Source organism: Lepus europaeus, chromosome 18 (genome assembly GCF_033115175.1).
Source record: "Lepus europaeus isolate LE1 chromosome 18, mLepTim1.pri, whole genome shotgun sequence".
In the NCBI taxonomy this organism is placed as follows: domain Eukaryota; kingdom Metazoa; phylum Chordata; class Mammalia; order Lagomorpha; family Leporidae; genus Lepus; species Lepus europaeus.
The window spans coordinates 18,809,447-18,836,176 of record NC_084844.1 but is presented as its reverse complement, the minus strand read 5'-3'; the positions used below and the strand labels follow the sequence as shown (position 1 = coordinate 18,836,176).

Here is a 26,730-nt window from a genome sequence, read left to right as displayed (position 1 = left end):
TGTTTACTTTCGGCATCAGTGAGATAATCTTCTGGGGTGGGCATCTGGTCTAGTAGTTAAGATGTCCATGTCCCACATCACACTGACCGGGTTAAATTCCTGACTCCAGCTTCCTGATAATGCAGATCCTGGGAGGCAGTGGTAATGATCAAGTAAATGGGCTCCTGCCACCCACATGGGAGACCTGGATTGAGTTCTTGGCCCTAGCTTCACCACAGACCTGGCCAGAGCCACTGTGGCTACTTGGGGAGTGAACTAGTAGATAGAAGCTGTTTGTCTTTTTCTTTTTGCCCCCCAAGTGGGGGAAAAAAAAGTTGTGAAGAGGGGGACTAGGAGAAAGTTCTAGGAACCCCCCCTTTTTCTTTTTAAGAAAAAAAAGTATTTAAAATTTTTTCTATTAGATGTAATATATGCTACCTCACAATATATATATACATTCAGGACATTCATTATTCCCTAGAGTTTTGTTTTGTTTTGTTTTTTTTAATAGAGATCTACTTATTTATTTGAAAGGCAGAGTTACAGAGAGGCAGAGGTTGGAGGGGGGAAGGAGAGAGGGAGAGAGATAGAGACAGAGAGAGAGGTCTTCCATCTGCTGGTTCACTCCCCAGATGGCTACAATGGTCAGAACTGTGCCGATCCAAAGCCAGGAGCCAGGAGTCTGAGTCTCGCATGTGGGTGTAAGGGCCTCAAGATGTGGGCCATCTTCTACTGCTTTTCCAGGCCATAGTAGAGAGCTGGATTGGAAGTGGGGCAGCCAGAACTTGAACCGGCACCCATATGGGATGCTGGCACTGCAGGTGGCAGCTTTACCTGCAGCACCGGCCCCTCCCTACAGTTTTTAAGGTAAAAAAAACAACAAAAAAACCACCACTTTTGATTTAAAATATAGTTCAAATTATCCATTACCACAAAAACTAACAAATGAACAATATTCTTGCCATGGCCTATTTAATGACCTATACACCAATCAGGTTAGTTTGGTTTTCAAATATAGACATTTTCTAAGACACCAAAGTTTGTGACCTAAAGGAATCTCCATTTGATACTTTCTGAAGTATGAGAGCTGGCTTTCTAAGACAAACAGTTCGATTTTAATCATATAACCCAATACATTAATAAACAGGGACACAGGTTAGGCAGACACTTTAGCAAAAGTGTTGTAAAATCAGAATGGTAGGCCTGGATGGGAAGGATAGCTTGGCCAGAGGGTGATATGAGCTCTTCAAACCCTTAGAAGAGGTAATGAAGAATATTCATGAATGAAGTACTTTCAGTTAAACAAAGAAAAATTTCCTAATAGAAATCATACTTAGGGGCCAGTGCTGTAGCATAGCAGATAAAGCTGCTGCCTGCAGTACTGGCATCCCATATGGGCGCCGGTTCGAGACCCCACTGCTCTGATCCAGCTCTCTGCTACAGCCTGAGAAAGCAGTAGAAGATGGCCCAAATCCTTGGGTGCCTGTACCCGCGTGGGAAGACCCGGAGGAAGCTCCTGGCTTCAGATCAGCACAGCTCCGGCCGTTGCAGTCAATTGGGGAGTGAATCAGTGGATGGAAGACCTTTCTCTTTACCTCTCCTTCTCTCTCTTTCAAATAAATAAATCTTAAAAAAAAAGGACCTCTTAAAAAAAAGAAATCATACTTATACCCAAAACAAGACTAAGCTGATTCAGATTATACTGACTCACTGAAGGCTATCTTATACTAATCACTATGTTAAGATAAAATCTTTTTTTTTTTTAATTAAAGATTTGTTTATTGCGTGAAAGGCAGAGTAACAGAGAAAAGAGAGACAGAGATAGATTCTTACATCTGCTTGTTTACCTCCCAAGTGGCTGCAATGACCAGGGATGGGTCAGTGAAGCCAGAGGTCAAAACAATTTTTTTAAATGGGAAAATCAAATTAATAAACACAATTTTGGGGTAAAACAGTCTAATGTCATCACTCACTAGTAATCAAGGGGAAAGCAAACATAAACTGAGGAAAAATATTGGAGAAGAATTTATACTTGATATCTAATGACAAAACATTTACAAAAAAACCTGAATTGGGAAGTTGCCAGTTCAATTCAGTCCTCATAATAATGGTGTTTTGCAGGAAATTAGTATAGCTCAGAGTATACAGATGATTAGAAATTCTGAAATCATTTTTCCTCTTTTTAACAAAGATCTCTAGCTGAAAATTAATTGCTGCCTAAACTCAAGTATCTAGTAATGTCAATGCATATACAGGTAGAGAAAAAATTACAGGTGGATTCAAAACTATGTGGATATCTAAAAGAATCCCCCCCAAAAAATGTGCTTATAAAGAGTTGCTACCTGGAACTCAGGATCTGAATAACAGTTCTGTTAATTGGACATATGACATACTACTGTTATATTAATTTCATGACCAAAAAATAAAGGAGTTAGACATTTTTTTCACCTTTTTTTTTTTTTTTTGACAGGCAGAGTTGATAGTGAGAGAGACAGAGAGAAAGGTCTTCCTTTTTTCCATTGGTTCACCCTCCAATGGCTGCCATGGCCGGCGCACCGCGCTGATCCGATGGCAGGAACCAGGTGCTTCTCCTGGTCTCCCATGGGGTGCAGGGCCCAAGCACTTGCGCCATCCTCCACTGCACTCCCTGGCAACAGCAGAGAGCTGGCCTGGAAGAGGGGCAACCGGGACAGAATCCGGTGCCCCGACCGGGACTAGAACCCAGTGTGCCGGCGCCGCAAGGCGGAGGATTAGCCTATTGAGCCATGGCGCTGGTCACATTTCAATTCTGAAGAGAAAATATTTGAGTAGAAAATATTCGAGGGGCTGGTCCTGCAGTGCAGCAGGTAGACCCTCTACCTGCAGTGTCAGCAATCCCATAAGGGCCTGGGACAGCAGTGGAGGATGGCCCAAGTGTTTGGCCCCTGCACCCATGTGGGAGACCCAGAGGAAGCTCCTGGCTACTGGCTTTGGATCGGCCCAACTGTGGCCACTGCAGTCATCTGGGGAAACCAGCATATAGAAGATTCTCTCTCTCTCTTTCAGGTAAATAGAGAAATCTTTAAAAAAAAAAAAAAGACTGAGCTACACAAACTCAGTTTTCCAATGAGAGAATATCTAAAACTTGTGCAACTTTTTACAATTAGAGCTGAATTTCAGCAGCCTGCTCTGCAAAATGAAGACATTATGCCCATTTTCAGGACAGGGACACAGATCAAAATAGATAACAAACAGAAGATGCCGTGTAAACTGTGAGTCCTTATATAAAATACTGTTGAACTCAGACATCTCAAAGCTTCAGAAAATTAAAAAATTAGTGTTTTTATTTCCAATTTTGAAAATAAATACAATATGAAAGTATAGACTAGGAGGTGTGATAAATTCTAATGTTCTTACGTACAATTTGATGGTAATAATATTTACAGATGAAGGAAATTATTTATCTAAGACCAACAAAGTACTATTCAAAGTCCTTCCCATATATCATCACATTAACCAAATCAGTGACTACTGAATTTGAAATGCAGTGTTACACATATATTATATAGAAGCTTGGGGCTGGCACTGTGGTGCAACAGGTTAGGCCACTGTCTGTAGTGCCGGCATCCCATATGGGCACCAATTCAAGTCCTGGCTACTCCACTTCTGATCGAGCTCCCTGTTAATGAACCTAAGAAAGCAGTAGAGAATGGCCCAAGTGCTTAGTCCCCTGCACCTGTGTGGGAGGCCTAGATGAAGCTCCTGGCCCAGCCCTGCCTGTTGCGGACATTTGGGAAGTGAACCAGCAGATAGAAGATCTCTCTCCCTCACTCTTTGGAATTCTGACTTTCATATAAATAAATCTTGAGAAAAAAATCCCCTTTGTTTTTTTTTTTTGGAGTCTCTGCTCAAAGTCCAAACATTGTAAATCATCCCTAGAAATTTTATTTTCCAGTCCTAAATGGTCTATGAATCCACATAGCTTTGAGTATTTGTCTCCTCTTAGTTCTTATTTATCAAATGTTAACAAGTGAATTTCTATATTTTCATCCAATTGGACTATTCCACTTACAAAGAAACCACTAACACCATACACCATATATTTTTCACTTTCAAAAAAGTTCCCCACAGCAGGTATTTGGTGCAGCAGCTAAGTTTCACTTGGGACACCTCCATCCCAAATGTGTGTTTTGTTCAAGTCTCAGCTACGACACTGCTACCAATTCAGCTTTTTGCTAATGAGCAGTCTTGGGAGGAAGCAGGTGATGGCTCAACTACTTGGGTCCCTGTGCCTTTGTGGGAAACTCAGATGGAGTTCTGGGCTCCTGGCTTTGACCAGACCCAGAAGATGAAGACAGTTCTGCCCTGTGTCTCAGTCTTTCTGCCTTTCATATAAAATGAAAGTAAATTTAAAATTTTTTTTAAGTTTCCTGAACACTTCACTTTTTTTTGTCTAAGTAGCCTACTAACCAGTTTCATTTTAATCATGCAAAATACAGAAAGAGAAAGGGAGAGACAAAGAGCTCTCTCACCCATTGATTTACTCCCTACATGGCTGCAGTGCTGAAACCAGGAGCTTCTTCCGGGTCTTCCACGTGGATGCAGGGCCCGTGGACTTGGGCCCATGGACTTGGGCCATCTTCCACTGCTTTCCCAGGCCACAGCAGAGAGCTGGATCGGAAGTGGAGCAGCCAGCAGCTATCCCCGCTACCCCACAACACCCCTCAATGAAAATTCTGCCTTTTTTCTTTTTTTTTTTTGAAAGAACAAACTGTCCACTCTACTGCTACAATGAAGGCAATTTTCTTAGAAGCTTACTTAATTTATAGGGTCCAAAGCAATGTTTTTCTAGCCATGGTTCAGTCCATTTGTATCAGAATATTTTCTGTTATTTATTCAAAAGACAAAAAGAGAGAGTGAGAGTGAGAGTGCAAGAGAGACAGAGAGACAGGCAGACAGAAACCTCCCATCTGCTGGTTAACTCCCCAAAACCGCACAACAGCAAGGACTAGGCCAGGCAGAAGCCAGGAAACCAGAACTCAATCTGGGTCTATCAGATTGTGTGGGCAGCATGGGTACAACTACTTGAACCACTATCTGCTGCCTTCCAGGGTGTGCATAAACAGGAAGCCGGAATCAGGAGTGGAGTCAGACCTCCATCACAGGCACACCAACATGGGATGCAGGTGTCTCAAGCGGCAGAATCTTAACTATATGCCAGATGTTTACCCCTATATTAGAAATTTTAGGGGACGCTTATTCATTTTTAAAATTTATTTATTTATTTGAAAGTCAGAGTTATGGAGGGAGAGAGGGAGGGAGGGAGGGAAAGGGGGGGGGGCAGTGCCGTGGCTCACTTGGTTAATCTTCCCCCTGCAGCGCTGGCATCCCATATGGGCGCCGGTTCTAGTCCTGGTTGCTCCTCTTCCAGTCTAGCTCTCTGCTGTGCCCAGAAGGGCAGTGGAGGATGGCCCAAGTGCTTGGGCCCCTGCACCTGCATGGGAGACCGGGAAGAAGCACCTGGCTCCTGGCTTCAGATCGGCGCAGCGCCAGCCATGGTTGCCATTTGGGGAGTGAACCAACGGAGGGAAGATCTTTCTCTCTGTCTCTCTCTTTCACTAACTCTGTCAAATTAAAAGAGGGAGAGAGGGAGAGAGGGAGAGAGGGAGAGAGAGAGAAAGAAATCTTCCATTTGCTGATTCACTCTCCAAGTGGCCACAAAGGCTGGAGCTGGGCCAGTCTAAAGCCAGGAGCCAGTAGTTTCACCTGGGTCTCCCACATAGGTGCAGGGGCCCAAGTATTTGGGCCATCTTTTGCTGCTTTCCCAGGCATATTAGCATGGAGTTGGATTGGAATTGGAGCAGTCAGGTCTCAAACCAGTGCCATATGGGACACTGATGCTGCAAGTGGCAGCTTCAACACTCTACAACAAAATGGTGGCCCTAGGGGAAGCTGATTTAAACTAAACTACAGTTTTTCTCAGCCTCATCCCAAACATACTGAGTTGTGCTGGTTGGGAATCACATTTTCAATCAGCATCCAAGATGATGCTACTGAGAATCCAAGTATTATGGACAAGGCACTGGAATAAAGACCAGGATACTTGTATGATAAACACAGCTCCTATCCTTAGCAGTTTGACCTCAGATACATCCTTAAGTTTCTCAATCTCTTTGGTTTCATTCTATGTACAGAGAAGAAAATGAGACAGAAAGATAGATGTATATAAAACATGTCACTACATTTATTTTTAAGATTTGTATATATTTATTTAAAAGGCAGAGCAACAGAGAGACAGACAGACAGACATGCACAGACACACAGATCCTCCATTTTCTGGTTTACTCCCCAAATGTTCCCAACAGCCAGGTTTGGGCCAGGCTGAAGCCAGGAGCCAAGAACTACATCCAAGTCTCCCATGTGGGTGGCAGAGAAACAAACACTTGAGCCATCTTCCACTGATTTTCTAGAGCACATGCTATTAAATTTAATTCCCAAAACAGCTTTGAAATATTTTTAAAAATATGCGTACACTGAGTATAATAGCAAAGTCATAATGTTTACCAGCTGCAAAGCTGGAATTTAAACCCAAGTCAAATTTCTTTTTCTTTCTTTTTTTTTTTTTTTTATTTTATTTATTGGGGGCCGGCACCGTGGCATACTAGGTTAATCCTCCACCTGTGGCACCGGCATCCCATATGGGTGCCGGTTCAAGTCCCTGCTGTTCCACTTTCGATTCATCTCCCTGTTAATGGCCTGGGGAGGCAGTAGAAGATGGCCTAAGTCCTTGAGCCCCTGCACCCATGTGCAGCTTCCACCAGAGGAAGCTCTTAGCTCCTGGCTTTGGATTGGCCCAGCTCGGCCACTGCAGCCATCTGGGGATTGAGCAGGCAGATGGAAGACCTCCTTCTGTTTCTCCCTCTGTAACTCTGACTCAAAAAAAATTTTAGAAAAAATTTATTTGAGAGATAGAGAAGGGAGACAGTGAGCTTCCATCTGCAGGTTCATTTTGCAAATGCCTGCAACAGTGAGGCAGAGTTAGTAGTCGGGAGCTATATCTGGGTTTATCACATGGATGGTAGGAACCCAATTTCTTGAGCTATCACCTGGTGCCTCCCAGGATCTACACCTACAGGAAGCTGGAATTGCAAACTGAAGCCAGGAATTGAATTCACGCATGGGATGCAACATCTTTAACTACTAGGTCAAATGCCTGCCCCTAAAACTTCAAATCAAGTCACAAAGCAATAACCTGTAGGTCAAATATTATATTATTTGCTATATATTTTGTTGAATATATGTTTTGTTTATCCTACAGAGTTTAAACTTTGAGCAAACATTTATCAATCAGGGAATTCTATTAAAAAAATCTGGATTTCTGTTTTCCTTTAAAATCAGAAGATCTGACAACAATGGAACTGTATTCCAAAGCACCCATAATGACAATTACTCCTCTCTAACCATGGCACAGCTCACACCATTTCCCACTGACTCACATTCAGTCAGCTTCAACTGTACGTGTTACCATCTGGACTCAAACCCTCCTTCAAGGTCTACATTCTTTGCTCTCTCCACCTGAACTCCTACTGGATTTCTTTTTAACTCCCATTTAGCAGTTTTCTACTTAACATATTTTGAAAGATTTAGTAGGAGCAAAAAAACTGAATGTAAAAGCAATAAACTACATTTAAACACAGGAAAGATACTATTATTTTCTTTTTTAAATTATTTGATACATTACTTTGAATTTTGGTGGTCACTTATTATTTTTTTGAAAGGTAGAGAAGCAGACAGAGATCTCCCATCCACTGCTTAACTCCCTAAATAACCGCAACACAATCCAGGCCTCCCATGTAGGTGGTAGCGACCACGTACTTCAGCCATTACCTATTGCCTCCCAGAATGTACATTAGTAGGAAACTGGAACTGGGAGCAGAGCTGGAACTCAAACCTAAGCATTCTGATTTGGGATATGGGCATTTCAAGTAGTAACTTACTGCCATGCCAAATGCCCACCCCATTCATTCTGAGACAACATAGATTTGGCACATCCTAAGATTCAATAAACATGCAGAATAAAGAATAAGAAAGCAACAGTGGAGAACATGTAAATGCACAGTATTTACTGACCTTTAGGAGTTTATAATCTAACGAGAATAAGAGAGACACAAATAAATAAAAATTATACCAGATAGAATATTAAAAATGCCACAGGAAAGAAATACAAAGTGCAAGAAAAAAATCAGAGAAAATTATAGTCATGAGACAGAAGTCACAACATTCTCTTTTACCCTGGAGACCAATTAGCCTCCTTCAAAATCTGGCCAAGGTTCTTACTACTCAATTGAGCTTCAATTTCTATTGAATTTATTATAACTAATCATTAAGAACATACATGACCACTTCGAGTAAGCTAAGAAAATATATCACATTCATAGCTATCTCCATTTTGTTGGCCACAGTAACTACTGTATCTTATTTGTTGCTCTTTCTTTTTCTTTCTTTTCTTTTCTTTTTAAAGATTTTATTTAGAGGCCAGTGCTGTGGCACAGTGGATAAAGCTGCTACCTGTGGCACCAGTACCCCATATGGGTGCCAGTTTGAGTCCCAGCTGCTCCATTCCCAGTCCAACTCTCTGCTATTGGCCTGGGAAAGCAGTGGAAGATGGCCCAAGTCCTTAGGTCCCTGTATCAATGTGGGAGACTTGGGAGAAGTTCCTGGCTCCTGGCTTCGGATCAGCCCAGCTCCAGCCATTGTGGCCACTTGAGGAGTAAACCAGTGGATGGAAGACACCCCCACCCCGCCTCTCTGTAACTCTGCCTCTCAAGTAAATAAATAAAATCTTTAAAAAAAAGAGAAGAAAAAAGGCCAGCACCGTGGCTTAACAGGCTAATCCTCTGCCTTGTGGCGCCGGCACACCGGGTTCTAGTCCTGGTTGGGGCGCCGGATTCTATCCCGGTTGCCCCTCTTCCAGGCCAGCTCTCTGCTATGGCCCGGGAAGGCAGTGGAGGATGGCCCAAGTCTTTGGGCCCTGCACCCGCTTGGGAGACCAGGAGAAGCACCTGGCTCCTGGCTTCGGATCAGCGAGATGCGCCGGCCGCAGCGGCCATTGGAAGGTGAACCAACGGCAAAAAGGAAGACCTTTCTCTCTGTCTCTCTCTCTCACTATCCACTCTGCCTGTCAAAAAAAAAAAAAAGAGAGAGAGAGAGAAGAAAAAAAAGAGAAAGAAAGGTCTTCATCCGCTGGTTTACTCCCCAAATGGCCGCAACAGGGCAGATTCGAAGCCAGAAGCCAAGAGCTTCTCCCAAGTCTCCCATGTGGATATAGGGACACAAGGACTTGGGCCATCTTCCACTGCTTTCCCAGGCCACATCAGAGAGCTGGATTGGAAAAGGAGCAGCTGAGACTTGAAACAGTGCTCATATGGGATGCCGACGCCATAGGCGGAGGCTTAGCCCATTACATCACAGTGCTGGCCCCTATGTCTTTCAATTCTGCAGTACAGTACTGGTATTTCTCACCACCATTCTCTCTCTCTCCAGGAGATAGAAATGAGCTAGCAACTACAATTTAGGTACATTATAACACACTGGTTAAAAACAATAGGTTTTGGGGACAGGTGTTTGGAATGCCTATATGTCATACAGATTCAAACCTAAGTTCAAGTCCAGGTTCTGCTTCTAATTTCAGCTTCCAACTAATGCTCACCCTGAGAAGCAGCAGATGATGACTCAGTCTCCCAACCAACTGGAGACCTGGATTGAGTTCCTGATTCTTAGTTTCAGCCTCCTGCCTGGAGCTACTGAAGGCTCCTGGGGAGTGAACTAGCAGATGGAACACCCCAACTCCTTGGTCTGTCTGCTCTCTTTCCCCCTCAAATAAATAAATTTTATTTATCTTTTTTAAAGATTTTATTTATTTATTTATTTGACAGGTAGAATTACAGTGAGAGGGAGAGACTGAGAGATAAGTCTTCCTTCTGCTGGTTCACTCCCCAAATGGCATCGACGGCTGGAGCCGGAGCTGCGCGGATCTGAAGCCAGGAGCCAAGGAGCTTCCTCAGGGTCTTCCATGTGGGTGCAGGGGCCCAAGGACTTGGGCCATCTTCTACTGCTTTCCCAGGCCATAGCAGAGAGCTGGATTGGAAGAGGAGCAGCCAGGACTAGAAACGGCGCCAATGTGGGATGCCAGCACTTCAGGTCAGGGCATTAACCCGCTGCGCCACAGTGCCGGCCCCAATAAATTTTTTAAAAAGCACAGGTTTGGGGCTGGTATTGTGGCACAGCAAATAAAGCTGCCACTGCAACATTACCATGCCTTATGGGTGCCAGTATGTGTCCTAGTTGCTCCACTTCCAATCTAGCTCCCTGCTAACACCCTGGGAAAAACAGTGGACAACAGCCCCAGTGTTTGGGTTCCTGCCACCCACGTGGGAAATCCACATGAAGCTCCTGGTTTTGGCCTGGCCCAGCCCTAGCTGTTGCAGACATTTGTGGAGTGAATCAGTGGATGGAAGATCTTTCTCGCTCTCTTGGTAACTCTTTCAAAATAAATCAATCAATCTTTAAAAGGAACAATAAACAAGCACGGGTTTTCAGGGACTGGTGTGATGGTGCAGTGTGTTCAGCCTCTGACTCTGATGCTGGCACCCCATATTAAAGTGCTGTTTTAAGGCCCAGCTGCATGACTTCCGATCCAGCTTCCCACTAATGCACCTAGGAGGGCAGCAAATGCTGGCCTAAGTATTTGGGCCTGTGCCACCCATGTAGAAGACTCAGATACAGTTCCTGGCTTCATCCTGGTCCATATTTCGCTGCTGTGACCATTTGAGGAGTAATCCAGCAGATAGTATATCAATTTCCTTCTCTCTCTCTCTCTCTTTCTCTCTCCCTTTTTCTCTCTCTCTGCTGCTGCTTTCTTTCAAATAAATGAATCTTAAAAAAATAAGTTTAACACTTTTATTCTCTTACTTGCTGTAAGATTTTTGCCAAATTGTTGCTCAGAATATCAATTTTCTCATCTGTAAAATGAAAAGCCTATCTTCTTCAAAGAGTATTTAAATCAGATAGTCCACGTGTATGCGCTGGCTACAACTAATAAATGTTGGCCATTCTAAAAGATTAACACTAACTCCTGTAAGCAGCAGCTTGCTAGCTGGACACGTGAATGGACTGACTACATAGATGCCTCAGAGTTAGTGCTACCATCCTTCATATCTATGCTTTCCTTCCCACTTCTACTGCTATCAAGCCCTTCCAAGGTCTATCTACTCAAGTCCAGGTGCCCTGCTAAATGATTTTTCATCATCATCCTCAGTCATACTTTACCAGACTAGTATTTTACTTCCACCGCAAATGCCTGGCTGACATAATGAGAACAACAGACTGCAAATCAGATTAATTTGGGTCTGGATCTCAGCGTTACCACTAAGACATTTTGGAACCCTAAATCTGTATTTTATCTGTAAAATGAGTTTTAGATTAAATTATCTTTAATTCCTGTTTTTGCTATAAAAAACTTTACTTCTCTGATCAAAAACTGCCTTTGGTTTAAAAAATTAAATTCTAAATTAGAGGAGCTATAAAGGATTCCACATTAAGTATGGTACTTAATGAGCATGAATTCTGAAGCCCACAAGACCAAGATTTGAATTCTAATTTTGTAGTTTACTGGTTGCTTCTCCTTCAGTAATTTATAAAACTAGTTTGTCTATAAAATGGGAATAACAGCAATTATCTCATAAGTTTGTTGTAAGAAGTCAGTAATTTATTAAGTGCTTAGCAAACAGTAAACAGTAAGTAAGGTTTATGCCTCTTCTAACTAATCTCCCATTAGTGACTTTTAGTTATGGTTTTCAAACTATTCTTGAACTCTGGTTTAATTAAAACAACCATGTAGGTTCTACCTGCCCTCTTACATAATGAAGCTTGACATTAAAATTATCTAAGGTTTCTTTTGTTAAAAAAAAAACATGAGTGGCCGGCAGCACCACGGCTCAATAGGCTGATCCTCCACCTGTGGCGCCAGCACCCCGGGTTCTAGTCCTGGTCAGGGCGCCGGATTCTGTCCCGGTCGCTCCTCTTCCAGTCCAGCTCTCTGCTGTGGCCCGGGAGTGCAATGGAGGATAGTCCAGGTCCTTGGGCCCTGCACCCGCATGGGAGACCAGGGGAAGCATCTGGCTCCTGGCTTTGGATTGGTTCGGTGCGCCAGCCGCAGCACGCCGGCCGCAGCGGCCATTAGGGGGTGAACCAACAGAAAAAGGAGGACCTTTCTCTCTGTCTCTGTCTCTCACTGTCCACTCTGCCTGTCAAAAAAAAAAAAAAAAAAGAGCTGTCAAAGTGTGGCACAGTGGTTAAGTCGCCACTGGGATGCTTATATCCTATACTACAGCATCTGGGTTCCAGTCTTGATTCTTCTTCCAATCTCCGCTTCCTACTAATGCTTACTCTGGGATGGACCAAGTAGTTGGGTACCTGCCACCTATAGGGGAGATCTCAAATGAGGTTCAGACTCGTGGCTTTGACATGGCCCAGCCTTGACAATTGTAGGCATTTGGGGGAATGAAACAGCAAATGGAAGCTCTTTGTTACTCTGCCTTTCAAATAAGATGAAAATAAATAAATTTAACAAAAATTGATGAAAAGTGGGCATTGTGGTGCAGCAAGTTAAGCTGCTGCTTGGGATTCTTGCATCTCCTATTGGGAGTGTCTGGTTAGAATCCCAGCTACTCGTAAAAGATGGCCCAAGTCCTTGGGCTCCTGCATCCGCATGGGAAGCTCCTGGCTCCTGGCTTCCGATGGGCACAGCTCTGGCAGTTGCTGCCAATTGGGGATCTCCCGATCTCCCTCCCTCCCTCCCTCCCTCCCTCCCTCCCTCCCTCCCTCCCTCCCTCCCTCTCTCTCTCTCTCCTTCTCTTTCTGTGTGTGTGTATATATAACTCTTTCAAATAAGTAAATAAATCTTAAAAAAAAAAAAAAAATCCCAGCTGTTCCACCTTCCAATCCAGCTTCCTGCTTTTGGACCTGGAAAGCAGTAGAGTACCTGGGTTCCTGCCATCCATGTGGGAGACCCAGACTGAGTTCCCAGCTCCTGATTTTGTCCTGGTCCTGCCCTGGCTGTTGAGAGCATCCAGAGAGTGAACCAGAGGATTCACTCTGTGTCTGTCTCTTTGCCTTTCAAATAAATAATATAAACAAATAAATAATTAGGAAGGTCACAGGCTCTATCTACAGAACCTGTACCTTACTAATATGATTCATAAGTTACTAAAATCATACTTATTGGGGAGAAAAATTTGGCCTAGCAGTTAAGATGCTGCTTGGGACACCAACATCCCATTTCAGAGTGCTTGAGTTTGAGTTCCAGCTCTGCCTCAGGTGCCAGTTTAATGCTAATGCACATCCTGGGAGGTAATGGCTCAGGTGTTTGGGTCACTGCCACTCACATGGGAGACCCAAGAAGGTTTCCTGGTTCCTGGCTTTGCCTTAGGTGTTGCAGGAGTGAACAGTAGATGGGATATTTCTGTCTCTCTCTGCCCTTCAAATAAAAATAAATAAATAAATATATATATACATACATATACATATATATATATATATAAATGCTTTTTAAGATGACAAATGTTATATTGTCATCTTATATAAAGACTTCAGGTCCTGTTTAACCAGCAGGGAACTCAGGCTATTACAGACTAGCTCTGAGTGTAACTAAGCCTATCTGATAATCTACACCTTGTGATTCAGGAGGAGCTATGTATTTTCTATCCTCACCTAATCTGTTTCTATTTTCAGTCTTGGTTTTTCCCTTTGTCTTTTTTTTTTTTTTTTTTTTTGACAGGTAGAGTTATAGACAGTGAGAGAGAGAGAGAGAAACAGAGAGAAAGGTTTTCCTTCTCTTGGTTCACTCCCCAAATGCCCGCTACAGCCGGCGCTGTGCCAATCCGAAGCCAGGGAGCCGGGTCTCCCATGCGGGTGCAGGGCCCAAGCACCTGGGCCATCCTCCACTGCCTTCCCGGGCCACAGCAGAGAGCTGGACTGTAAGAGGAGCAACCAGAACTAGAACTCAAGGCCCATATGGGATGCTGGCGCTGCAGGCGGAGGATTAACCAAGGAAAAAACTAGGAGGGTAGAAGTACTGGTTTCAAATTCAGGCTAATACTTGAATGACAGAGACCCAGAAGCTGTATGAAATTTCTCAAATGGTTTTACTTTATAAAACCAGCATACCAGTTATATATTCATTAAATGAATTAAATGAGACTGCAAAACATCTAGATTCTAGATCACTATCTAGCATATGCTATGGTTTGGATGTGGTATATTACCAAAGAGTTCATGTGTTGGAAGCTTGGTCCTCAGTGTGGCAATGTTGACTGACAGATGGTGGAATCTATTTCTTTAAAAAGATTTAAAATGATTGCAATGTCAGGAGCCTGAGTCTCTCACATGGGTGGCAGGGGCCCAAGTACTTGGGCCATCTTCTGCTGTTTTCCCAGGAGCATTAGCAGAGCAGCCAGGACTTGAACTGGAGCTCATATAGGATGTTAGCATCGTGGGTAGTGGCTTAAACTGCTGCGCCACAATGCTGGGATATAGACTATGACATCCAACACATGACATATTTCTATTCTCTTGCACTGAATGCAAGTCTAATTTTCCTTCAGTCTTAAAATATAGAATAAATATTGTCAGGACTCATCTTAGCAGGCCTTGTTCTACTACATTCACCATCTATCTCCCAACTGTAGTTAGTAGAAAAGGGGTAGGCAGCACACATAAAACCAAAGAAACATTCCCAACCCTTCTCTGCTTTGATCCTGGCTACTCTTAGGTCTAGGCAAGAGAATATGCTTTATTACCAAATAATTATTTTCTGTATTTTTTTAATAATACAAGTACATGGTATTAAATTCAAAATGACTGTAAAATTCAACTGTTTCCCTTTACAGAATCTGCCTTTAAAAGGATTTTTCTCTGCCTGGTGAAGCAAATACAAACCAGTACACAGGATGTACCCTTTGAATGCCTCACATTAGAATGCTGTTTTAGGGGCCTTGTGGCACAGTGGGTTAAGCTGCTACCTGCAATGATGCTGGCTTTCCATATGAGCATCAGTTCAAGTCCCAGTTGCTCCTCTTCTGATCCAGCTCCCTGCTAATGGGCCTGGGAACACAGTGGAAGATGTCCAAATGCTTGGGTCCCTGCCACACAAGTGGTAGATCCAGATGGTTGTTCCAGGCTCCTAGCTTTGGCATGACCCAGCTCAGGCTCTTATGACCATTTGGGGAAAGAACCAGGAGATAGATGATCTTTCTGTGTGTGTCTCTTCCTCTCTCTCTGTAACTGCCTTTCAAATAAATAAATAAATAATTTTTTTTAAATGCTGTTTCAATACTCTATTAAAAAAGTTCTCTCTCAACAAAACATTTTTTTTTAAAGATTTTATTTATTTATTTGAGAGTTAGATTATAGACAGTGAGAGAGAGAGAGAGGTCTTCCATCTACTGGTTCACTCCCAATTAGCCACAATGGACAGAGCTGCACCGATCCGAAGCCAGGAGCCAGGAGCTTCCTCCAGTCTCCCATACAGGTGCAGGGCCCAAGGATTCGAGCCATCTTCTACTGCTTTCCCAGGCCATAGCAGAGAGCTGGATTGGAAGAGGAGCAGTTGGGGCTGGCACTGCGGCTCACTTGGCTAATCCTCCGCCTGCGGCGCCAGCACCCTGGGGTTCTAGTCCTGGTTGGGGTGCCGGATTCTGTTCCGGTTTCTTCTCTTCCAGTCCAGCTCTCTGCTGTGGCCCGGGAGGGAAGTGGAGAATGGTCCATGGCCCAAGTGCTTGGGCCTTGCACCCACATGGGAGACCAGGAGGAAGCACCTGGCTCCTGGCTTCGGATCAGCGCAGTGCACTGGCCATAGCAGCCATTTGAGGGGTGAACCAACGGAAGGAAGACCTTTCTCTCTGTCTCTCTCTCTCTCATTGTCTAACTCTGCCTGTCAAAAAAAAGGAAGAAGAGCAGCCGGGATTAGAACCAGTGACCATATGGGATGCTGGCACTGCAGGCGGAGGATTAACCTACTGCACCACAGCACCGGCCGCAAAACATTTTGCACAATGATTTCTATAATTAAAAAATTATTTTTGAGGTGTGCATTTGGTAGAGATGTTAAATCCCTATTTGGGATGCCCATATCCCATACTAGAGTGCCTCACTCAAGCCCTGTATCTTTCTCCTCCTCCAATTCAATTTCCTTCTAACACACACCCTGGGAGGCAGCAGAAAATGGCTTAAGTACTTGGGTCTCTGCCACTCATATGGGATGGGAGATCTAGAATGAATTCCAGGATCCTGCGATCAGTCTGGCCCAGCCCTGGCTATTGGGGGCACTTGAGGAGTGAATTACTAGACAGAAGATCTGTGTGTGTGTCTTTTAAATAGAATGAAAAGTAAAAAATTTTAAAAAGAGTTGAGAATATTTTCATATTTTTAAAGGGCATCTGTTATATTTCTGTGCCCGGAAAAGGGTATATATTACTTTTCTGTTCTTATTTTTCCTTTCTTATTTAAGCAATAAATCTTTTTCATACTAATAAATATATGAAATTTGTCTTAAGCTTGTAATGATATTAGATATTTTCCCAATTTTTTTTTTTACTTTGTTTATGATGAAATATAGCCAAACTCATCTTTTTATTCATAGCTTCTCAGTTTTGGGTTAAACTGAAAAAAGCTTTCCTTATTCAAAGATTATTTTTAGGGGCTGGTGCTGTGGCATAGCAGGTAAAGCTGCCGCCTGCAGTGCTGGCATCGCATATGGGCGCCAGTTTTGAGTCCCGGCTGCTCCACTTCCGATCCAACTCTCTGCTATGGCCTGGGAAAGCAGTGGAAGATGGCACAAGTGCTTGGACCCCTGCACCCATATGGGAGACCCAGGAGAAGCTCCTGGCTTCGGATCAGCGCAGCTCTGGCTGTTGCAGCCAACTGGGGAGTGAACCAGAGGATGGAAGACCCCTCCCCACCCCGCCTCTCCTTCACTCTGTGTAATTCTGACTTTAAAATAAATAAATAAATCTTTTCAAAAAAAGATTATTTTTAAAAATTCTTTCATTACCTTAATATTTTTTTTTTTTTTTGACAGGCAGAGTGGACAGTGAGAGAGAGACAGAGAGAAAGGTCTTCCTTTTGCCGTTGGTTCACCCTCCAATGGCCGCCGTGGTAGCGCGCTGCGGCCGGCGCACCGCGCTGTTCCGATGGCAGGAGCCAGGTGCTTCTCCTGGTCTCCCCTGGGGTGCAGAGCCCAAACACTTGGGCCATCCTCCACTGCACTCCTTGGCCACAGCAGAGAGCTGGCCTGGAAGAGGGGCAACCGGGACAGGATCGGTGCCCCGACCGGGACTAGAACCCGGTGTGCCGGCGCCGCAAGGCGGAGGATTAGCCTGTTGAGCCACGGCGCCGGCCCTTAATAATTTTATGAATATTTTTACTTGAATCATTTTACATTTAAATCTTTTATTCATCTAGAATCTATTTTGTGGTAACATATGAGATCCACCTTTTTTTCCAATTTTTGTCCAGTTGTCCCAACTGAGTGGCTGAAGCTCTCTTTAGATGCAGAACACTGACTCAGAAGTAGAGAGGATGGCCTGGTAAAGCCACTAACTTAAGTGCCAGCATCCATACAGGTGCCAGTTTAAGTCCTGGCTGATCTACTTCTGATCCAGATCCCTGCTAATATACCTGGGAAAGCAGCAGAAGATGGTCCAAGTTCTTGTGCCCCTGCACCCACACCCATGTGGAAGACCAAGAAGAAGCTCCACGCTCTTGGCTTTGGATCAGCCCAGCTCCGGCCGTTGCAGCCATCTGGGGAGTGAACCAGTGGATGGAAAACCACTCTCTCTCTCTCTCTCTGCCTCTCTGTAACTCTGCCTTTCAAATAAACAAATCTTTTTTAAAAGGAGAAGAGGAGGAGGAAGAGGAGAAAGAGGAGGAGGAGAGGAATAGTGAACACAGAATTAGTGAAGACACCAAAACTAGGGATTATGGGGCTCCAAACCACATATAACATTAAAAGCACAGATCCTAGATCTAATGTCTAATATGTATAAATCATATTAGCTATTGTTGTTAATTCTAGAAAATAGAGTTACAAGCTAGAAACTTCCATATTTATAAATTTTATGATGTTTAGGTTTCTGATTAAGACCAAAAGAAGGCATATCTCTAAAAATCTAAATATGTACTATATGATAGAGGTATTAACAAAGCATTTATAAATATTTTGCGATTTTTTTTTTTTTTTTGACAGGCAGAGTGGACAGTGAGAGAGAGACAGAGAGAAAGGTCTTCCTTTTTGCCGTTGGTTCATCCTCCAATGGCTGCCGCGGTAGGCGCGCTGCGGCCGGCGCACCGCGCTGATCTGATGGCAGGAGCCAGGTGCTTCTCCTGGTCTCCCATGGGCTACAGGGCCCAAGGACTTGGGCCATCCTCCACTGCACTCCCTGGCCACAGCAGAGAGCTGGCCTGGAAGAGGGGCAACCGGGACAGAATCCGGTGCCCCAACCGGGACTAGAACCTGGTGTGCCGGCGCTGCAAGGTGGAGGATTAGCCTGTTAAGCCACGGTGCCGGCCTATTTTGCGATTTTTATAAAGTGACTTTATTAACATCATTTTGTCCCCATAACCACTCTGAGAAAATGGGTAGAGATTTTCATTCCCAATTATTGCTGAAAAAAGTAACTCAGGGATGGTACTTTTCCCTTTACTTAAAGGACAGTGGTGTAAGGACAGTGGTGTAGCACCAAACTTAAATCCTGGTCTTGCATTTCTAAATGTTAACACTCAGCCTTCATACCCTGCACCAAGTATTTTCACACAAAAACAAATGAGAATGTCCTATTCTCAACGCAGCTTCAAGCCACCTGTCAATTAAATGTTCAGAATGTTCACACACTGAAGTCTAAGTGTGCAAATACACACGAGTGTAAAACTGGCCTAACACAGTAGTAAGAAAGCAAGACCTGGGGGCCTGGACAATAAACCTCAACAGAGGCATCATGTCTTGTCTACTCTGTCCATGTCTTCGCTACTTAGAGCCAGTACAACTAGAATATATTAACTCCCTAAATATTTGTTGGTTGCCTAGATATCCTGATAAGATATTCTAGATGGGGTGAAATATGAAATAATATCAGATCCCATTCATTTTATCTAAGGGCTGAACTTTTGGTTATGGCCAAAGAACCAGCTAAACCATCAAACAGTTCTTAGACAACATAACAAAGGAAGTTTGGGCACTATTTCTGGGCTACATCTACTGACTAAACATATTTCATAGCAAAATAAAGATTTAGAGCTACATTCTATTACATTTGAAAGCTGCCAAAAGATTATAAAACAATTTCCAGAATTGAATCCAACCCAACTGCCACACAATACAACTACCATTCCCTGTTGTTTTTCTCTGAATTAAATACATCGTTCTGCCGCTGTGATAGCTATTATTTATAGTATTTCTCACCAACAGAGCTTCCTTTGTGTTGTTTCTCTCAGGTAATACCTTGTTGATGTATTTTTCCTACAGATCTTTTATTTTTAGTAGTAACAATCTGCCACATAAAAAAATCTTTTTTTAAACTGTCAAAATATTTCAATAAACACTAAGGGAGAAAAATATAATAAGAAAATTCAAGAATCCAGTAAACCCAGTTTACAAAGTACCATTTATAATTGGCCACAGATAACTTTATCCAGAGTCAACAGGCCTTATTCTTCAATTTAAGCCATGGCAAGATATCTTACAAAAAATGGCAATCCAAAAACTGGCATTGTAAATGTGCTGTGTGGAACTGAAGTAACCTTCAAATGACTCACACACACATACACACACACACACATACAAGCCTGACACAAGACAGTTTAAATTTCAATGGATGGTTACATGTTAGGTATGTTGAATACTAAACTGCCCCCCTAAAAAGAGAATTAAATGTTACAATAAACTAGTAAATGCAAAGAACCTAGTAAACCTGAGTCTAGAAATTATATGTAGTGACCAATCTATGTAATTCCAAGGAGGCACTATCTTTTTCCCCATAGCAAGAGGTCTATCTTCAGTGGTTAGTTATAGCAAAGGTTTGGTACAGAGGGAGAAAATATGTCATAAATTCTCTCAAAAGACCATAAATGTGGTTATATGCTAGGTGAAATCATGTGGGTATTACAGAAAGAATATGTGAGGTAAATACAACACACTGCCTATACAGTTAAATCTGACACTAGAAAATAAAGAGGCATTTACAAAACAATTAAACTTAGCCCTTACTGTTGAAAACAGTAAGATCCATTCTTTTTGAAGGGTGAGGACATGGCACCAGTCAACCAAAACAGATGGGCTTTCAGGGCCGGTGCTGTGGCATGGCAGGTAAAGCCACCATGGTGCTGGCATCCCACCTAGTAGGGAGTCCCGGCTGCCTCACTTTCAGTCCAGCTCTCTGCTATGGCCTGGGGAAGCAGTGGAAGATAGCCCAACTCCTTGGGCCCCCGTACCTGGCTTTGGATTGGCCCAGCTCCGGCTGTTGCGGCTATCTGGGGAGTGAACCAGTGGATGGAAGACCTCTCTCTCTGCCTTCCTGTAACTCTGCCTTTCAAACAAAAATAAATAAATCTTAAAAAAAAAAAAAAAAAAAAAAAAAAAGGATGGCTTTCTACCAACAATGTGAACATACTTAAAGTGACTGAACTTTGGGTTGGGTATTGTACATACAGGTTAAAGCACTGCTTGCAACACCAGCATCCCATATGGGCACTGGTTCAAGTATTATCTGCTCTACTTCCAATCCAGCTCCCTCCTCATTCGCCTGGGAAAGCAGCGGAGGATGACCCAAATCCTTGGGGACCTGCATCCACATGGAAGACCAGAATGATGCTCCTCGCTCCTGGCTCTGGCCTGGCACAGGCCTAGCCATTGTGGCTATTTGGGGAATGAACCAGTGGATGGAAGATCTCTCTATCCTCCAAACCGCACCCCCAATAACTCTTTCAAATTAAAAAAAAAAAAAAAAACAAAACTACTGAAACTTACACCAAAAAATTGGTTAAGATATGTGTGTTTTTTTAACCACAATTAGAAAGAAAAAAGTTCAAATATGCTTCAAATTTCTCTTATATTTTTGAATACAGATTTATGAATTATTGAGGGCTTATCATATGCTTGTTACCATGGAGATGGAAGTAAAATCTAATTCCTTCTTTCAAGAAACTTAAAATTTAAAGAAATTCTAAAGTCTTCTTAAAAACAACACAGGCCGGCATTGAGGCTCAATAGGCTAATCCTCCACCTGCAGCACCGGCACCCCGGGTTCTAGTTCCGGTCGGGGTGCCGGATTCTGTCCCGGTTGCTCCTCTTCCAGTCCAGCTCTCTGCTGTGGCCAGGGAGTGCAGTGGAGGATGGCCCAAGTCCTTGGGCCCTGCACCCCATGGGAGACCAGGAGAAGCACCTGGCTCCTGTCTTCGGATCAGCGTGGTGCGACAGCCGCAGCACGCCGGCCACAGCGGCCATTAGGGGGTGAACCAACAGAAAAAGGAGGACCTTTCTCTCTGTCTCTGTCTCTCACTGTCCACTCTGCCTGTCAAAAAAAAAACAAAAAACATAATGATAGTAATTTAGGATCATCCAAAGTAGGTGAGCATTCATTTACCTATCTATTTTTAAACACAGACATACACACAAATACTACCCCCCCCCCCTTCTTCTCTCCACAGGTTCTAGTTGTACTTTCAAGTTTCTGATGCTTAACATGAAGCAGTCTGGGATTCACATAAAATGTTTCTACTCTGCTTGCCCAAACAGAGTAATGCTCAACAACGTTTCTAGGCATTGGTGAGCAGAAAGAGAGGTCTGAAACTGGAAGGAAAGATCAAACCCAGTCATTGGACCCTTCTTCTAAGCAATCACCTCCATTCAATTCAACAACACTTAGAAATATGGAAATCACTGGGACAAATGCGATTTTTCAAAAAGTCAGCCTTGTCTCACCAGGTAATGTTTCTGCCATGTTATGATACTGGAAGAAGGCTCGTATCAGGCACTAGTGCCTCACTCTTGGATTTTCCAGCCTCTAGAACCATGAGCTCAATAAACCTCTATTCTTTATTAAATGGGGGGGGGGGGGGAAGACATCTCTATTTCATTCCTGATCACTCTATTTCTTCTAGATTCCTAAAGTGTCTGTGGTCTATGGTCTATACCGTAAGACTGTTCTTAATCATAACACAGTCTTTGCATTGTTTGCAAAGAGTTCTTATACCATGTGGAAAATGGTGGTAATCAAATCTATTTCCCACACACCCCCAAACAGGTTAATGTTTAGTAATAAATACGTAATCAAAATATATTTCTTGAGCATCTCCTATGTGTCATCACTGAATACAATTTGTAGAAAAATTTTAAAAGCAAAGGTTTTAATGACTGCAATATCTTATTTCATGCCCTGTCTTCTTGTTCCTTTAGTAACTTAAGTTAATTTCTACATTCAAATTGTGATAATTCATTTCCACAATTCAAAGACAGTAGCACACCTCTCCCCATAGATTCCTGTATACAATGAGTCCCTCCATGACCAGATGTAGATGCACAATGATTCTCATCATTTTTGAAGTAGCATTCACATCATATCTGCAAAGAAGAAACAGCAGCTCTTGAATCTGAGAACTAAAAAGTGAATGCAGTTGGTTGGTTTCCAACTAGCAGGAACTGAGGAGCAGAAACATTAGTATTTTGTTTTTTATCCAAATAGTTAGAATAGTTAAAATGAATGAATTATAAATGCAATGGAAACTTTAAGCCACAGATTTTCCAGAGCCTGATAGGAACTTGAGAAATGGCCTTTTTGCTTGGAGACCCCTAAGAAACTTCAGCTTTCATTTTTGTTTCATGTGGATTAATTTTTCTCTCAATCACTACATGGATTCTGATGTGAAGAGTGAAAGAGCCAAGGCAATTATTAGCATCAAGGACAATTTGGAAGGACAGAAGTTAAACTATGTTGAATGATTCTCTTTTTATAAGACTGAAGCCACAACACAACATCACCAAACAGCACAAAGAAAGCACACTCTGAATCTAGGCATTCCTTTTACTCTATCCACCCATCACCTCCACCAAAAACTTTCCCATGGTTGAGGCACACAAAGTATGCTTGACCTGAAAGTTTTAATAACACAGCAACTTACTCCTGCAAAGTACTGGCAAATATGAAAGATTGACAGTTAAAATACAGGTATATTAAAAATAGACTATTTTGGGGGTAGGGGAAGATGGGCAAGGGTAGAAAACACCAGACACTTTTTTAAAAAGACAACATATATGTTCAGGTACAAGATCTGCATCAGAAACACTTTCTTTCCGTAAATTTTTGAAACTTACCCTGAAGTGATTTTCCCAATCCCTGGCCCAGCTTCCACCCATGTTTCTGGAGTAAGCGGTGTCCAATATTATCCTGACAGACAGAACAGAGAGACAAACCAAAAATATTCCAATAATATATTCTTCCCTTCCTAGTGACATTTAAACAGGTGATGAGCAAGAGAGAATTCTACATATACGCATGCATAAAGGTGCTAATAATAAGGTAAATGTGCCCAAAAAGGACATTAATGTAAAAAGAAATGCTGGCTAGTACTTTATATGGGAAGAACATATGGGCTAAGGGTCCTTTCTGATGGTGTGCTGGGCAACTTCTGAATATAACATTTAAAAAAGGTAAAAAAGGGGAAAGGGGGAGGGGGAATACATTTATGAAGTTTTAAAACTAACATTAAAAGCATAAAATCAAGGTACTTATACAATCATATCCACCACCTAGACAGCACCATTTCAAGATTTTTTTTTAAGAAAATCTACATTGTATTTAGTTATTCTAGTTATGTGTCAGGCTTTCATGATACAGAGTAAGTTGTAAGTGTAAGACTGGCCCCCACTAGAAATGAAAAAAACAATCAGAGCAAAATCCAGGCTAGTCTTGATTGATTTTTTAATATATATATATATATAATATAAATATTTAACTAGCATGCAGCCAATATTAAACTGAAAAAACAGTGAGGTTAGTAAAACAATAAATTAAATTGATTAAACAGAAAAATAAAATGAGCTCAAGCACAGACTGAGTGATGCATTTCAACATGTAATCTAACAAAAATGCTAAGATGTTAGAATGAAACAGGCCTAGCAATAAGTTAACAGTAAAGAACCATTAGTGCATGTAGGGGAAAAAAACAATACACATAATGTCTCATCTTCCTAGAAGCATAGTGGAAAAGGTATCTCAATGTCAATTATATGAAAAGAAACCAGAAACAACAATTAAGTGTCAGCTTTTATATGAAGCTCAAGATACCAAAACTTTTATAATCTTTTATCCAATTCTTTGCCTTTAATATTGCATATTAAACTGTTTATCATCTACTTCCATAGTCAATGATAAAATGTCCTTTGAAGTAAGAGGAAAGAAAAATATTATGTTACCAATATTTTTTTCTGACAGAAAGTTAGGATATTAAGTTTTCCTAATGCTCTGTAGTTGTTGTTTAAAGGAAATTTGCTTCTACAAGTTTATGGCAGCATACAAACTGGAAAACTGGGCTGAGAACCTGATTATTTCATTGATGGGGTAGGGAGAGACAGGAAAGATCAGAATACTTTTTTTAAAAACAAAAAGTAGATAGAGGAGCCAGCACTGTAGTGCAGCAGATTAAAGCCCTGGCCTGCAGCGCCTGCATCCCATATGGGCGCTGGTTCGAGTCCCAGCTGTTCCATTTCCAATCCAGCTCTCTGTATGGACTGGGAAAGCAGTAGAAGATGGCCCAATGGGGCCAGTGCTGAGGCGAAGCGGGTAAACCCACTGCTTGCAGTGCCGGCATACCCACTGCTTGCAGTGCCGGCATCCCATTGGGTGCCGGTTTGAGTCCCAGCTGCTCTACTTCTGATCCAGCTCTCTGCTATGGCCTAGGAAAGCAGTAGAAGATGGCCCAAGTCTTTGGGCTCCTACACCCACATGGGAGACCTGGAAGAAGCTCCTGGCTCCTGGCTTCAGATTGGCACAGCTCTGGTTGTTGGGGCCATCTGGGGAGTGAACTAGTGGATGGAAGACCTCTCTCTCTCTCTCTGCCTCTCTGTAACTCTGCCTTTCAAATATATAAATAGATCTTTAAAAAAAAAAAAAAAAGAAGAAGAAGATGGCCCAAGTCCTTAGGCCCCGGTACCCACATGGGAGACCAAGATGCTCCTGGCTTTGGATCAGCTCGGCTCTGGCTGTTGTGGTCATTTGGGGAGTGAACCAGCGGATGGAAGACCTCTCTCTGGTGCTACCTTACTCTGCAATTTTGTCTTTCAAATAAATAACATAAATCATTAAAAAAATGTATATAAAGCTGAAGTTGTGGCACAGTGGGTTAAGCCTCCCATGGGCAACGCCAGCATCCTATATGAGTGCTGACTTGAGTCCCAACTATTTTGCTCCGCTTCTAATCTAGTTCCCTTCTAATGCACCTGTGAAAGCCATAGAAGTTGGCCTGAGTGCTTAGGTCCCTGCCACACACCTGGGAGACACAAATGGAGTTCCAGACTCCTGGCTTTGGTCTGGCCCAGCCCCAGCTGTTGTGGCGATTTGGGGAGTGAACTGGCAAATTTAAGATCTCTCTCTAACTCTGCCTTTCAAATAGATAAATCATTATGGTACACAACAGTTCACTAGAAATTATTTCTGCTAAGAACTGGAAAAATTAGAAAACATTACAGTTTATGCAATCACAAGTGATGACCTCTGCATCAGCCATCACAAAAACCGAATCCAACATTGCCACTGCTACTCCTCCCCTGCAGTTGCATTACAAGATCACCCTTACTCAGTACTGTCTTTCTAACTACTTATAAGTAACTTTATTATAAAAAAAGAAAAATCTCGCCGGCGCCGTGGCTCAACAGGCTAATCCTCCGCCTTGCGGCGCCGGCACACCGGGTTCTAGTCCCGGTCGGGGCACCGATCCTGTCCCGGTTGCCCCTCTTCCAGGCCAGCTCTCTGCTGTGGCCAGGGAGTGCAGTGGAGGATGGCCCAAGTGTTTGGGCTCTGCACCCCAGGGGAGACCAGGATAAGCACCTGGCTCCTGCCATCGGAACAGCGCGGTGCGCCGGCCGCAGCGCGCTACCACGGCGGCCATTGGAGGGTGAACCAACGGCAAAAGGAAGACCTTTCTCTCTGTCTCTCTCTCACTGTCCACTCTGCCTGTCAAAAAAAAAAAAAAAAAAATTAAAAAAAAAAAAAGAAAAATCTCAATATAAGTAGTGCTTTTGGAAAACTATGAAAATAAACTTACCTGTGTACAAAATCCATTTTTATAATTCTTTTAACTGATTAACTCTGGAAAGGACAAGGATAGCAGAATGGTCTCTAACAGTATGCATTTGGTAAGCTATTATTTAAGTTCTTAATGAACTAACACTATGATTTAAGTATTAAACAACGCTGACAAAAATTGTTGTGCCACCCCCATTTTTTTTAAGAAAATGCAATCTTTGGCTAAGTGGAGATGAGACATTATGTTAACTGTGTTATATTATGAATGCACTAAAATAAACAGACAGATGAAGCAGTATGCTATTTCCAAAAGCAGTGCAAGTGGAGTGAAAGCATTTCCATACGAACCTGGCTTTAAAAACTGGGCTGTCAAAAGAACAGTTAAATGTAACACAAAGTAAGAAACTGTCCGATCACTAAT

The 26,730-nt window shown here is 42.7% G+C and overlaps 1 protein-coding gene across 4 annotated transcripts in view; it reads right to left on the bottom strand.

Moving 5' to 3' along the window:
• The window catches only part of GPATCH8 (G-patch domain containing 8), a 104,176-nt gene that overhangs the window by 41,521 nt on the left and 35,925 nt on the right, over nt 1-26,730 (bottom strand). For 3 of the 4 annotated variants that reach the window (XM_062215624.1, XM_062215625.1, XM_062215623.1), the window contains 2 exons: nt 26,658-26,675; nt 23,381-23,453 (listed from right to left, as the gene is read on the bottom strand). Coding sequence is in view for 1 of the 4 variants with exons in the window: in XM_062215622.1 (XP_062071606.1) it covers nt 23,381-23,453 (73 nt within the window). In the remaining 3 variants the exon portion in view is untranslated. The remainder of the gene's footprint in view (nt 1-23,380; nt 23,454-26,657; nt 26,676-26,730) is intronic. The other variant, XM_062215622.1, reaches the window with a different exon arrangement.